This window comes from Bombina bombina, chromosome 3 (genome assembly GCF_027579735.1).
Source record: "Bombina bombina isolate aBomBom1 chromosome 3, aBomBom1.pri, whole genome shotgun sequence".
Classification (NCBI taxonomy): Eukaryota; Metazoa; Chordata; class Amphibia; order Anura; family Bombinatoridae; genus Bombina; species Bombina bombina.
Window position 1 is genome coordinate 794,850,275 of NC_069501.1, and position 12,056 is coordinate 794,862,330.

Here is a 12,056-nt window from a genome sequence, read left to right on the forward strand (position 1 = left end):
ATGAGATACATGAAAAGATATACATGTAGCTTGGTATTGAGGCGGGATGCCATGAGATCTCTATCCGGCGTCCCACAATCGCTGCATACCTTGTGGTGGAGAGACCATTCCCCCGGGTGAAATGATTGCCTGCTGAAGAAGTCCGCTTCCCAGTTGTCCACACCCGGAATGGGGATTGCTGACAGCATACATCTGTGAGTCTCCGCCCATTCTAGTATATGAGATGCTTCTCTCATAGCCAAAGAACTTCTCGTTCCCCCCTGATGGTTGATGTAGGCAACCGAGGTTATAGTGTCTGATTGGAATCTGATAAACTGGGACGAACCAAGAAGGGGTCAAGCCTTCAAGGCATTGAAGATTGCCCGGAGTTTGAATATATTGATCGGTAGGGAGGACTTGTGAGTGCACAGTTCTTGTGCCTTCTTGGCACCCCAAACGGCTCCCCAGCTGGAAAGGCTTGCGTCCGTAGTCACAATCTCCCAGGACGGTCTCAAGAAGCATGTGCCTTGGGACAGATGATCTGGACAGAGCCACAAAGAGAGCGAGTTTCTCAACAGGTTGTCCAGCACAATCTGTTGTGACAGATCTGAATTGTTGCCGTTCCATTGTCTCAGCATGCATAGTTGTAAGGGTCTGAGATGGAATCTGGCTGAAAGAATGATGTCCATACGAATGATGTCCATACAGGACACCATGAGTCCGATCACCTCCATACACTGAGCCAATGAGGGTCTCAAGGAGGCCTGGAGGGCAAGACATGCAAAAGTTAGCTTGCAATGTCTCTGTGAGGAATATTTTCATGGATATGGAGACTATTATTGTCCCCAGGAAATTCACCCTTGTACTTGGAGTAAGATAACTCATTTTCAAGTTTATCTTCCCTCCATGTGATCGAAGTAAATTGAGAAGGGACTCTGAATGTTCTTCCGCTAGATGAAAAGATGGTGCCTGCACCAAGATATCATCCAGGTAAGGCACTACTGCAATACCTTGTGTTCTGGCAATGGCTAGAAGAGCCCCCAGAACCTTTGAAAATATCCTTGGAGCAGTAGCTAGGACAAACAGAAGAGGATGAGGATCCCTGTACCTCGATCCATATCTGGGTAACTTGGTAATGTGACGTCATAAGATCTTCCTCTTGCTAATTTCCGCAAACACTCGGGATGGAGAGACCAATCCCCCTGGTTAAAGTATTGTCTGCTGAGGAAATACGCTTCCCAGCTGTCAACACCCGGAATGTGGATTGCTGACAACGAACAAATGTGGGTCTCTGCCCACTCCAGAATCCGAGATACTTCGCTCATAATTAGGGAGCTACTCGTTCCCCTCCTGATGGTTGATGCAAGCCACCGAGGATATATTGTCTGATTGGAATCTGATAAACTGGGACGAACCCAGCAGAAGCAAAGCCTTCAGAGTATTGTATATTGCCAGAAGATCCCAAATGCGATCTGGAAGGAGCTTTCCCTAGTCTATAGGCCCTGTGCCTTCCTGGCACTCCAAACAGCTCCCCATCCTGACAGAGTCGCAGCCGTAGTCACAATCACCCAGGATGGTCTTGAGACGGACATCCCTTGTACAAGGGATCCAAATAAAAACACCAAGAGAGCGATTCTCTCGATCGGTTGTCCAGAGAAATCTGTTGATACAGATCCAAATGATCGCCGTTCCACTGCTTCAGCATGCTCAGTCGCAACTGTCTGAGGTGAAACCTGGCAAAGGAAATGCTGTCCATGCTGGACACCATGAGACCAATCACCTCCATACACCGAGCCACAGATGGCATTAAGGAGGTCTGGAGGGCAAGACATGTCAAGCAACGTCTCTGGTCTGTTAGAAATGTTCTCATGTCCATGGAGAATATTATAGTATCCGAGAATTCTACCCTGGTACTTGATACAAGAGAACACTCTCTAGATTTATCTACCATCCATGGAATCAAAGAAGACAGAGGAAAGATTCCGAATGGTCCACTCTCCGAAAAACTTCTTGGAGAATGCTGTGTTAGCCGGGAATGAAACCCGGGTAAACTACTTGGCAGGCAGCTATTTTCACCACTATACCAGCTAGACCAAACAGAAGATCAATAAACTGGAAGTGCTGGTCCAGGAACACAAACCTTAGGAACTGGAAGTGGTCCTTGAGGATTGGTACATGAAGGGAGCATCCTTCAGATCTATTGTGGTCATGAACTGCCCTTCTCGAATGAGGGGAATAAAGGACAAATTGTCTCCCTCTTGAACGAGGGGACATTTAAAAACTTGTTTAAGTACTACAGGTCCAAATCGGAGGGAAAATTCCCTCTTTCTTTGGAACTACGAAAAGGTTTGAATAGTAACCCAAACCTCTCACAGCGATAGGCACCGGGACCATAACTCCTAAGAGGACAGATTCCCTCCTTTCTGGTCAGCTGAGTCTTGAAACCTATCTTGTAACCCTAAGCTATGACCTTCTGGACCCATGGATCCTGCACATCCCTGAACCAAGCGACTGAAAAGAGCAACAGTCTGCCCCTACACGATCCAGAAGAGGACAGGGGGACTGCCCGTTCATGGTGACTTAGACTCGGCGGGCTTCTTGCTCTGCTTGGATTTATTCCAGGACTGAGCCGACTTCCAAGAGCTCTTGGTTTGCTCAGGCTTAGCGGAGGACTGCTGACATGGGCTTTATCAAAACGAAAATTGTCCCTTAGACTCGTTCATATTCTCTTGCGGTAGGAGGGCCCCTTGCCCCGTGACCATGGAGATAATTGAGTCCAGGCCTGGACCAAACAAAATCATTCCCTTAAATGGGAGGAAAAGAAGTCTAGACTTAAGTCATATCCACAGACCATGACTTCAGCCAGAGCCCGACGGCCTGAACAGAAAAAACTGAAGTCTTAGAATTTAGTTGAATAATCTGCCTAATAGCATCACAGATAAAAGAAAGAATTAGTAACCCTCAAGGCCGTAAGTCTTTCCTGAGTAACACCGAAGGAACCTCTCCACCCTGATCAATCCTATAAGGAGTCATGCCAGAAGGTAGTTTCTCCAGGAACCGCGGCAACGGCCAACCCCGGTTAAAACAAATATTCTGAATGTTGAAACAACTTTCTTAACAGACTTTCCATCCTTTATCCATGGGATCTTAAAACGAAGAGCTATCCTCAAACGGGATAGTAATACGTTAGCAAGGGTGAAGATAGCGCCATCCCTTTTGGGGAAGGAACCTCACAACTCCATTGAGAGTCCAGGACCGGGAAACGATTTGTTAAAAGGAGAAGAGAGGAACATTCCAATTCCATCCATTCTTAATAATGTTCGCCATCTAACAGGAGCAGGGGAGGATAAGGTACCACCTTGTCCTCAAACTCTATCCAATTTAGGAATCAAAGATTCCTCAGGCAATTTGGCCTCTGGAACCACTGAATTTGCCAAAAACATAAATTATGCTTACCTAATAATTTCCTTTTCTTCAGATGGAAAGAGTTCTCAGCTGCATTCATTACTTTTGTGAAATAAGAACCTGACCACCAGGAGGCGGCAAAGACACCCCAGCCAAAGGCTTAAATACTCCTCCCACTCCCCTAATCCCCCAGTCATTCTGCTGGGGAACAAGCAACAGTAGAAGAAATATCAGGGTGAAAGGTGCCAGAAGAATAATAAGAACGACCCATATTAAATTACGGGTGGGGAGTTGTGGACTCTTCCCATCAGAAGAAAAAGGAAATTATCAGGTAAGTATAATTTATGTTTTTCTTCTTAAATGGATAGATTCCACAGGTGCATTCATTACTTTTGGGAAAACAATACCCAAGCTATAGAGGACACTGAATGTCAAGACAGGAGGGTAAAACAGGCGGCCCATACTTAGGGCACCAGGCCTGAACCTCTACATAATAAAAAACCCTGCTTCGTGCTAGTCCAGAAGCCAAACTAGAGACCGCCAAACGGACTCGACTGAGCCAACAATCCTCTAGGAGACACCGTCGCCTAACAGACAGTCCCCCATAACACCACCCCCCCCCACTAATGAACGGGACACCAGCCGAAACCCCCAAGGCGACAAGGTAAAGAAAAACAGAGGAAACTGAAAAAGTTCCCATAATACAAAAAAGCCCAGCTCAAAGACACCCAAACGAGTCCAAACAGGAAAAGGAGGCCACGCCTATACCAAGCGAAACAGAACAGACTTCTCTTCAACATCCTGCAAGCACTGAATGCAACTGAAGAGGCAAAGTCCTCCCAGCGTCTGAACATAGAATGCCAAAGTATTCAACCACGAAAAACATGTAATAGACCCAGGCAAAAAAAAAAACCTGGTTGGAAAACACAGAGTCCATATTAGGATGAAACAGAGGGCACTTGCGAGGAAGAAGCAGTCAAGCAAGGAATAGACCGCAAAAGCCACCCCCAGACAGAGGGCACGCTCAAGGCAAGCAAAGACACCGGACTTATACAGGTCCCTAAAAAGGGGAACACAAAACTTCAATCGAGGCTCCCCGAGAAGGAGAGTATACCCTCAGAAACTGAAGGAACAGTAGACCCTCTTCTGAAATTGATGGAGCAAGTTGAAAGGAAATTCTATATCCTAGCAGACTGAGCTAATAGACTCAACAAGTCTCATACATCCAAAGGAGACTGCGACCTGAACGCAGGTCTGTAGACCACCAACCCAGCCCCAGGGATCCAAAATAGAGGAACAAAAGAATCCCGAAACTGGTACAGGAACGAGCATAAGGATAGCACAGCCATCCCCACAAAGTACAAATACAACCCGACTCTGAAAACAGCTGACAAGGCCATAGACCTATGGATCTATCCAAATAAAGGCCCAAGAAGTCTGACTTGGAGCTAGCAAGACCCCAGGGGGAACCAATCCCACCTGTTTACCTCCCATCCAGGAGAAGCCCCAAGAAAGGACTCCGTCTCCATAGGGAGGAGAATCTCCCCTAAAGAAAAGGGATGAGGCCGTAAGGGCAATAACTGTCCTCAAGGCCCGAAGCCACCGGCAAATAGGAAGATAAATGCCCAAAACAAATGTACTAGAAAAGGACCCCCCAAGTAGCTTGTCAAGCAGAGACTCAGCCATTCCACAGTATACACTGGCAAGCTGGCCAAGGGAATGCAACCGTAAGGCGCACCAGAAGTTGGACCTCCAGCGCCAGCAGCTGGGTATGAACCAAACACTCTGGAGACTCAAGTCACAAAGCTAACCCTAGAGCACCTGGGCTGCTCTGTTGCAAAGAGTAATAAATACTCCGAAAACCTGGCCACCATGACCAGGTCAGATAGTTGGAGCATGGAAATAGCCCAAGTTCCCACTACTGTGGAACACCCTGACCAGCCCTGAGATCCAAGATTCCAAAACAACAAAAGACTGGGTCAGGAAAAAAGCCAGGCAAAGCCTCAGCAACTGGAAGTCTCAGGAAGAAAAACAGGTCTGGGCACCTAATAGTTCAGGCAACCTTATCCTAGAACTAAACACCAAAAACTGGTCAAAAAGCCAGACACAAGGGATATGAATGCATATCCAGAGAATCTGGATAGCACCAAGAACTCGAAAGCCCCGACCGAAGGAAGGAACCACCCTAGCTAAAGTCCAAGGAGCAAGGCTAGAAGTATTATGAAGAGACATCTAAAAGGCCTCAGGACAACATAAGGGATACCTCGAGGTATCACTGAGACCCTTGTGATAAGATAGACCCGCAAGGTGGTAGCCTCTCAGGAAAACATTCACATTACAGTACATTTAGAAATAAAGTAAAATGAAATGATCTTACCGGAATCTACGCCGTGGAACAGGAACACAGCGGAGCAAAGTTCGACAACATTGATTGCTTGAGGAGCTGTTAACATGAGTCAGGATGGTTTCGCAGAAAGAATCTCCCTGCATCTCCGGACTCTAACTTTCATCCAAGCCCTCACTGAGAGACTGACAGGACTACTTAAAACTCCTGTCCCATGCCAAAAAGTACTACCTTCCTTAAGAGACAAAAAAAAAAAAATTTAAAAATTCTGGCACTTCTTTGCCAACCTCCTGGGACGAAAGGCAAAGAATGACTAGGGGATGAGGGGAGTGGGAGGAGTATTTAAGCCTTTGGCTCTTTGCCTCCTCCTGGTGGCCAGGTTCTTATTTCCCAAAAGTAATGAATGCAGCTGTGGACTCTTTCCATTTAAGAAGAAAAAACTTCCTTTAGAAGAAAGGGCAAATTCCTAAAACTAAAGTCTGGTTCCTCCGCAGCTGGAGGTTTAGAGGCAGCAGACTCCGACCCAGAATGTTCATACTATGAAGTCTCAGAAAGAACGTCACACTCCGATAATCCTATCAGTTAAATCCAATAGTAAATTATCTGATGTACTCTGGGAAGGAGTGCAATATGTGACCTCTCACTTGCGCATAGCAGGGTGAAGTAAAGAATTAAAGGACGCAGACACTGCCATCTGAGCTGCGCAGTAACGTCTGGTGAAAAAATGCCCCCCTCCAGATGAAGGATCAGCAATGCAATGGGAAACTGCATGTGTAGAGAGATAAGCATGTAGGGTACGCACCTCACTGGATGACAGCTTCTCAGATGTGGACGGCTCAGTGGTATCAAACATGTTTGATATCATATTATCAAGGCATATGGAACATACACTGTGACCCTGTCTTCTAACGTTATCATATGAGATAAAATGAAACTATCTTACCGAAATCTCTGCCGTGGGACACACAGCCTCCCAAGTTTGACAGTCTTGTAGCATCGCACCTGACATGGACTTGAGTGATAGAAGCAGGCAGTGAAACTCGTCAACACTGATTGCTTAGGGGCTGTTAATACAAATCTGGATGATTTCGCAGGAAGACTCTCCCTGCATCTCCAGACCCTAACATTCGTCAATGCTCTCACTGAGAGGCAGACAAGACTACTTAAAACTCCAGTCCCATACTGAAGAGTACTACCCCTCTTCCGACACTTCTCTGCCATTCTCCTCTGACGAAAGGCAAAGAATGATTGGGGGATGCGGGGAGTGGGGGAGGTATTTAAGCCTTTGGCTGGGGCGTCTTTGCCTCCTCCTGGTGGCCAGGTTCTTAAAGTGAATGTAAAGTTTCATCAAGTAGTGCCTGGTTTTTAAAAATATTATTAAAAACAGGGGCACTTTTATTGATGAAACTTTACATTGCACCATATTTGTAGAAATACTTACCTCTTCGCCTTGAAAGCCGCTCCAGTGCTTTGCCAGCCTGTCCCAAGCCTCTTCCTACGTCAGCAATGACGATTCCGGCATCCTCCAATCACGGCTCCCCACCCCCCGGGGGAAGCACTGCCAAAAGCAACACTGTTATTGGAGGAAGGCCGGAATCGTCATTTCTGACGTAGGAAGAGGCTTGCGACGGGCTGGCGAAGCGCTGGAGCGGCTTTCAAGACGAAGAGGTAAGTATTTCTACAAATATGGTGCAATGTAAAGTTTTATCAATGAAAGTGCACCTGTTTCTAATAGTATTTTTAAAAACCGGGCACTACTGGATGAAACTTTACATTCACTTTAATTCCCACAAGTAATAAATAAAGCAGTGGACTCTCCTCCCATTAAGATGGAAAATAATTACAATATAAAGCAACAATCTCCATCATTTGTATCAGAAAATCAATTTGTTGAACACTATATATACCACAAGATGATACCATTTTTTCTAAACATAAGATTTCTTTAAAAAAATCATATAGGTACATCATATACAGTTCATTAACACATTTGAAGAATCAAGTCCAGCTCTTTAAGTTAATCAATAAACACTGTAAAGGGACAGTAAATACCTTGTAATTACAATACATTTATGTTGACTTGCTTTTGAATAACATATCAGCCCAGTCGAGTTTTTAAACAAATTCACATTGTTTGCTGCAGTTGTTTTTCAATAGCCAAACTTCACCCAACACTTGTCTTATTTGAAGGAGCCAATGCATGCTTAGGTCTAAACAACATGGATAGCCGCAGTCATGATGTTAGTATAAAATGCATTGTTTGACAGTTGTTTTCAGTTAAAGCCAATTAGGCAAAGTAGCAGGGTTAGCCTTGAGAATCAGCTGGGTACATTTTCAAGTTTCATTGTGCATACTTAAACATTATATATATATATATATATATATATATATATACTCAAGGTGTTAACAGCCCCTTTAACAGAGTCTATAACAACAATAACAGTCCTATAAACCACTCATATATATATTTATATATACAGGTAGCCCTCAGTTTACGCCGGGGTAAGGTGTCAGAAGGAATGGTTGTAAATCAAAACCATTGTAAATTGAAACTCAGTTTATAATGTAAGTCAATGGGAAGTGAGGGAGATAGGTTCCAGGCCCCTCTCAAAATTGTCATAAGTAACACCTAATACATTAATTTTTAAAGAACTGAAATGAAGAATTTAAATGCTAAACAGCATTATAAACTTGATAAAATAATCACACAACACAGAATATATAATTAAACTAAGTTAAATGAACAAAAACATTTGCTAAACAGCATTATAAACCTAATAAAATAATCACACAACAAAGACTTTACTTGCATTTTTATGCAAACAGTTCTTTCTATGCATTCCAATCTGGACTGATTTATAAACAGGAAGATCTTGTTCCATTGAAATCTGCTCGATAGCTCAGGTCTGGTTAAACTGATTAATTTCAGCTTGCTTGGCTTTGCTGCAACACAGCTCCACCTACTGGCTATTTTAATCAATGCATTGCTTCTCAATGCTTTTCAATAGTAGTCACATGACTGGAAAAAAGGTTGTTATTCTGAAACGGTGTAAATTGAACCGTTGTAAAACGAGGGCCACCTGGTACATATATATGTAATTTTATTTATTTATTTTGCATCTTCTGAAATAGAAAAGGGGAAAAAAGCCACTTACCCTATTTTGAAAAAATGATGCATGAAAATGTGATGTTGTTGCTGATATTGATACTAAACTAATAGTTTCTTCTAAACTAGGATTGTGTAAAAAAACTTTTTCCATTTTTGGCATTCCCACGGGCCTGTGAAGAAAGCAAGAAAGACACTTTGATTACATTTGATTCTCAAAAAATAAAACATGCAAAATGAAAAAACAGAATTTATGTTTACCTGATAAATTACTTTCTCCAACGGTGTGTCCGGTCCACGGCGTCATCCTTACTTGTGGGATATTCTCTTCCCCAACAGGAAATGGCAAAGAGCCAGCAAAGCTGGTCACATGATCCCTCCTAGGCTCCGCCTACCCCAGTCATTCGACCGACGTTAAGGAGGAATATTTGCATAGGAGAAACCATATGATACCGTGGTGACTGTAGTTAAAGAAAATAAATTATCAGACCTGATTAAAAAACCAGGGCGGGCCGTGGGCCGGACACACCCGTGGAGAAAGTAATTTATCAGGTAAACATAAATTATGTTTTCTCCAACATAGGTGTGTCCGGTCCACGGCGTCATCCTTACTTGTGGGAACCAATACCAAAGCTTTAGGACACGGATGAAGGGAGGGAGCAAATCAGGTCACCTAAATGGAAGGCACCACGGCTTGCAAAACCTTTCTCCCAAAAATAGCCTCAGAAGAAGCAAAAGTATCAAACTTGTAAAATTTGGTAAAAGTGTGCAGTGAAGACCAAGTCGCTGCCCTACATATCTGATCAACAGAAGCCTCGTTCTTGAAGGCCCATGTGGAAGCCACAGCCCTAGTGGAAGGAGCTGTGATCCTTTCAGGAGGCTGCCATCCGGCAGTCTCGTAAGCCAATCTGATGATGCTTTTAATCCAAAAAGAGAGAGAGGTAGAAGTTGCTTTTTGACCTCTCCTTTTACCAGAATAAACAACAAACAAGGAAGATGTTTGTCTAAAATCCTTTGTAGCATCTAAATAGAATTTTAGAGCGCGAACAACATCCAAATTGTGCAACAAACGTTCCTTCTTCGAAACTGGTTTCGGACACAGAGAAGGCACGACTATCTCCTGGTTAATGTTTTTGTTAGAAACAACTTTCGGAAGAAAACCAGGTTAGTACGTAAAACCACCTTATCTGCATGGAACACCAGATAAGGAGGAGAACACTGCAGAGCAGATAATTCTGAAACTCTTCTAGCAGAAGAAATTGCAACCAAAAACAAAACTTTCCAAGATAATAACTTAATATCAACGGAATGTAAGGGTTCAAACGGAACCCCCTGAAGAACTGAAAGAACTAAGTTGAGACTCCAAGGAGGAGTCAAAGGTTTGTAAACAGGCTTGATTCTAACCAGAGCCTGACCAAAGGCTTGAACATCTGGCACAGCTGCCAGCTTTTTGTGAAGTAACACAGACAAGGCAGAAATCTGTCCCATCAAGGAACTTGCAGATAATCCTTTTTCCAATCCTTCTCGAAGGAAGGATAGACTCTTAGGAATCTTAACCTTGTCCCAAGGGAATCCTTTAGATTCACACCAACAGATATATTTTTTCCAAATTTTGTGGTAAATTTTTCTAGTTACAGGCTTTCTGGCCTGAACAAGAGTATCAATAACAGAATCTGAGAACCCTCGCTTTGATAAGATCAAGCGTTCAATCTCCAAGCAGTCAGCTGGAGTGGGACCAGATTCGGATGTTCGAACGGACCTTGAACAAGAAGGTCTCGTCTCAAAGGTAGCTTCCATGGTGGAGCCGATGACATATTCACCAGATCTGCATACCAAGTCCTGCGTGGCCACGCAGGAGCTATCAAGATCACCGACGCCCTCTCCTGATTGATCCTGGCTACCAGCCTGGGGATGAGAGGAAACGGCGGGAATACATAGGCTAGTTTGAAGGTCCAAGGTGCTACTAGTGCATCTACTAGAGTCGCCTTGGGATCCCTGGATCTGGACCCGTAGCAAGGAACCTTGAAGTTCTGACGAGAGGCCATCAGATCCATGTCTGGAATGCCCCACAGTTGAGTGATTTGGGCAAAGATTTCCGGATGGAGTTCCCACTCCCCCGGATGCAATGTCTGACGACTCAGAAAATCCGCTTCCCAATTTTCCACTCCTGGGATGTGGATTGCAGACAGGTGGCAGGAGCGAGTCTCCGCCCATTGAATGATTCTGGTCACTTCTTCCATCGCCAGGGAACTCCTTGTTCCCCCCTGATGGTTGATGTACGCAACAGTCGTCATGTTGTCTGATTGAAACCGTATGAACTTGGCCCTCGCTAGCTGAGGCCAAGCCTTGAGAGCATTGAATATCGCTCTCAGTTCCAGAATATTTATCGGTAGAAGAGATTCTTCCCGAGACCAAAGACCCTGAGCTTTCAGGGATCCCCAGACCGCGCCCCAGCCCATCAGACTGGCGTCGGTCGTGACAATGACCCACTCTGGTCTGCGGGAGGTCACCCCTTGTGACAGGTTGTCCAGGGACAGCCACCAACGGAGTGAGTCTCTGGTCCTCTGATTTACTTGTATCTTCGGAGACAAGTCTGTATAGTCCCCATTCCACTGACTGAGCATACACAGTTGTAATGGTCTTAGATGAATGCGCGCAAAAGGAACTATGTCCATTGCCACTACCATCAAACCTATCACTTCCATGCACTGCGCTATGGAAGGAAGAGGAACGGAATGAAGTATCCGACAAGAGTTTAGAAGTTTTGTTTTTCTGGTCTCTGTCAGAAAAATCCTCATTTCTAAGGAGTCTATTATTGTTCCCAAGAAGGGAACTCTTGTCGACGGAGATAGAGAACTCTTTTCCACGTTCACTTTCCATCCGTGAGATCTGAGAAAGGCCAGGACTATGTCCGTGTGAGCCTTTGCTTGAGGAAGGGACGACGCTTGAATCAGAATGTCGTCCAAGTAAGGTACTACAGCAATGCCCCTTGGTCTTAGCACCGCCAGAAGGGACCCTAGTACCTTTGAGAAAATCCTTGGAGCAGTGGCTAATCCGAAAGGAAGCGCCACGAACTGGTAATGCTTGTCCAGGAATGCGAACCTTAGGAACCGATGATGTTCCTTGTGGACAGGAATATGTAGATACGCATCCTTTAAATCCACCGTGGTCAAGAATTGACCTTCCTGGATGGAAGGATTGTTCGAATGGTTTACATTTTGG

General features: G+C 44.6%; 1 protein-coding gene across 1 annotated transcript in view; it reads right to left on the reverse strand.

Annotated features, from left to right (window-relative positions):
* The window catches only part of TMEM131 (transmembrane protein 131), a 550,079-nt gene that overhangs the window by 479,891 nt on the left and 58,132 nt on the right, over positions 1-12,056 (reverse strand). The window contains 2 exon segments of the mRNA XM_053707713.1: positions 7,477-7,485; positions 8,880-9,007. Coding sequence (XP_053563688.1) covers positions 7,477-7,485; positions 8,880-9,007 — 137 coding nt within the window.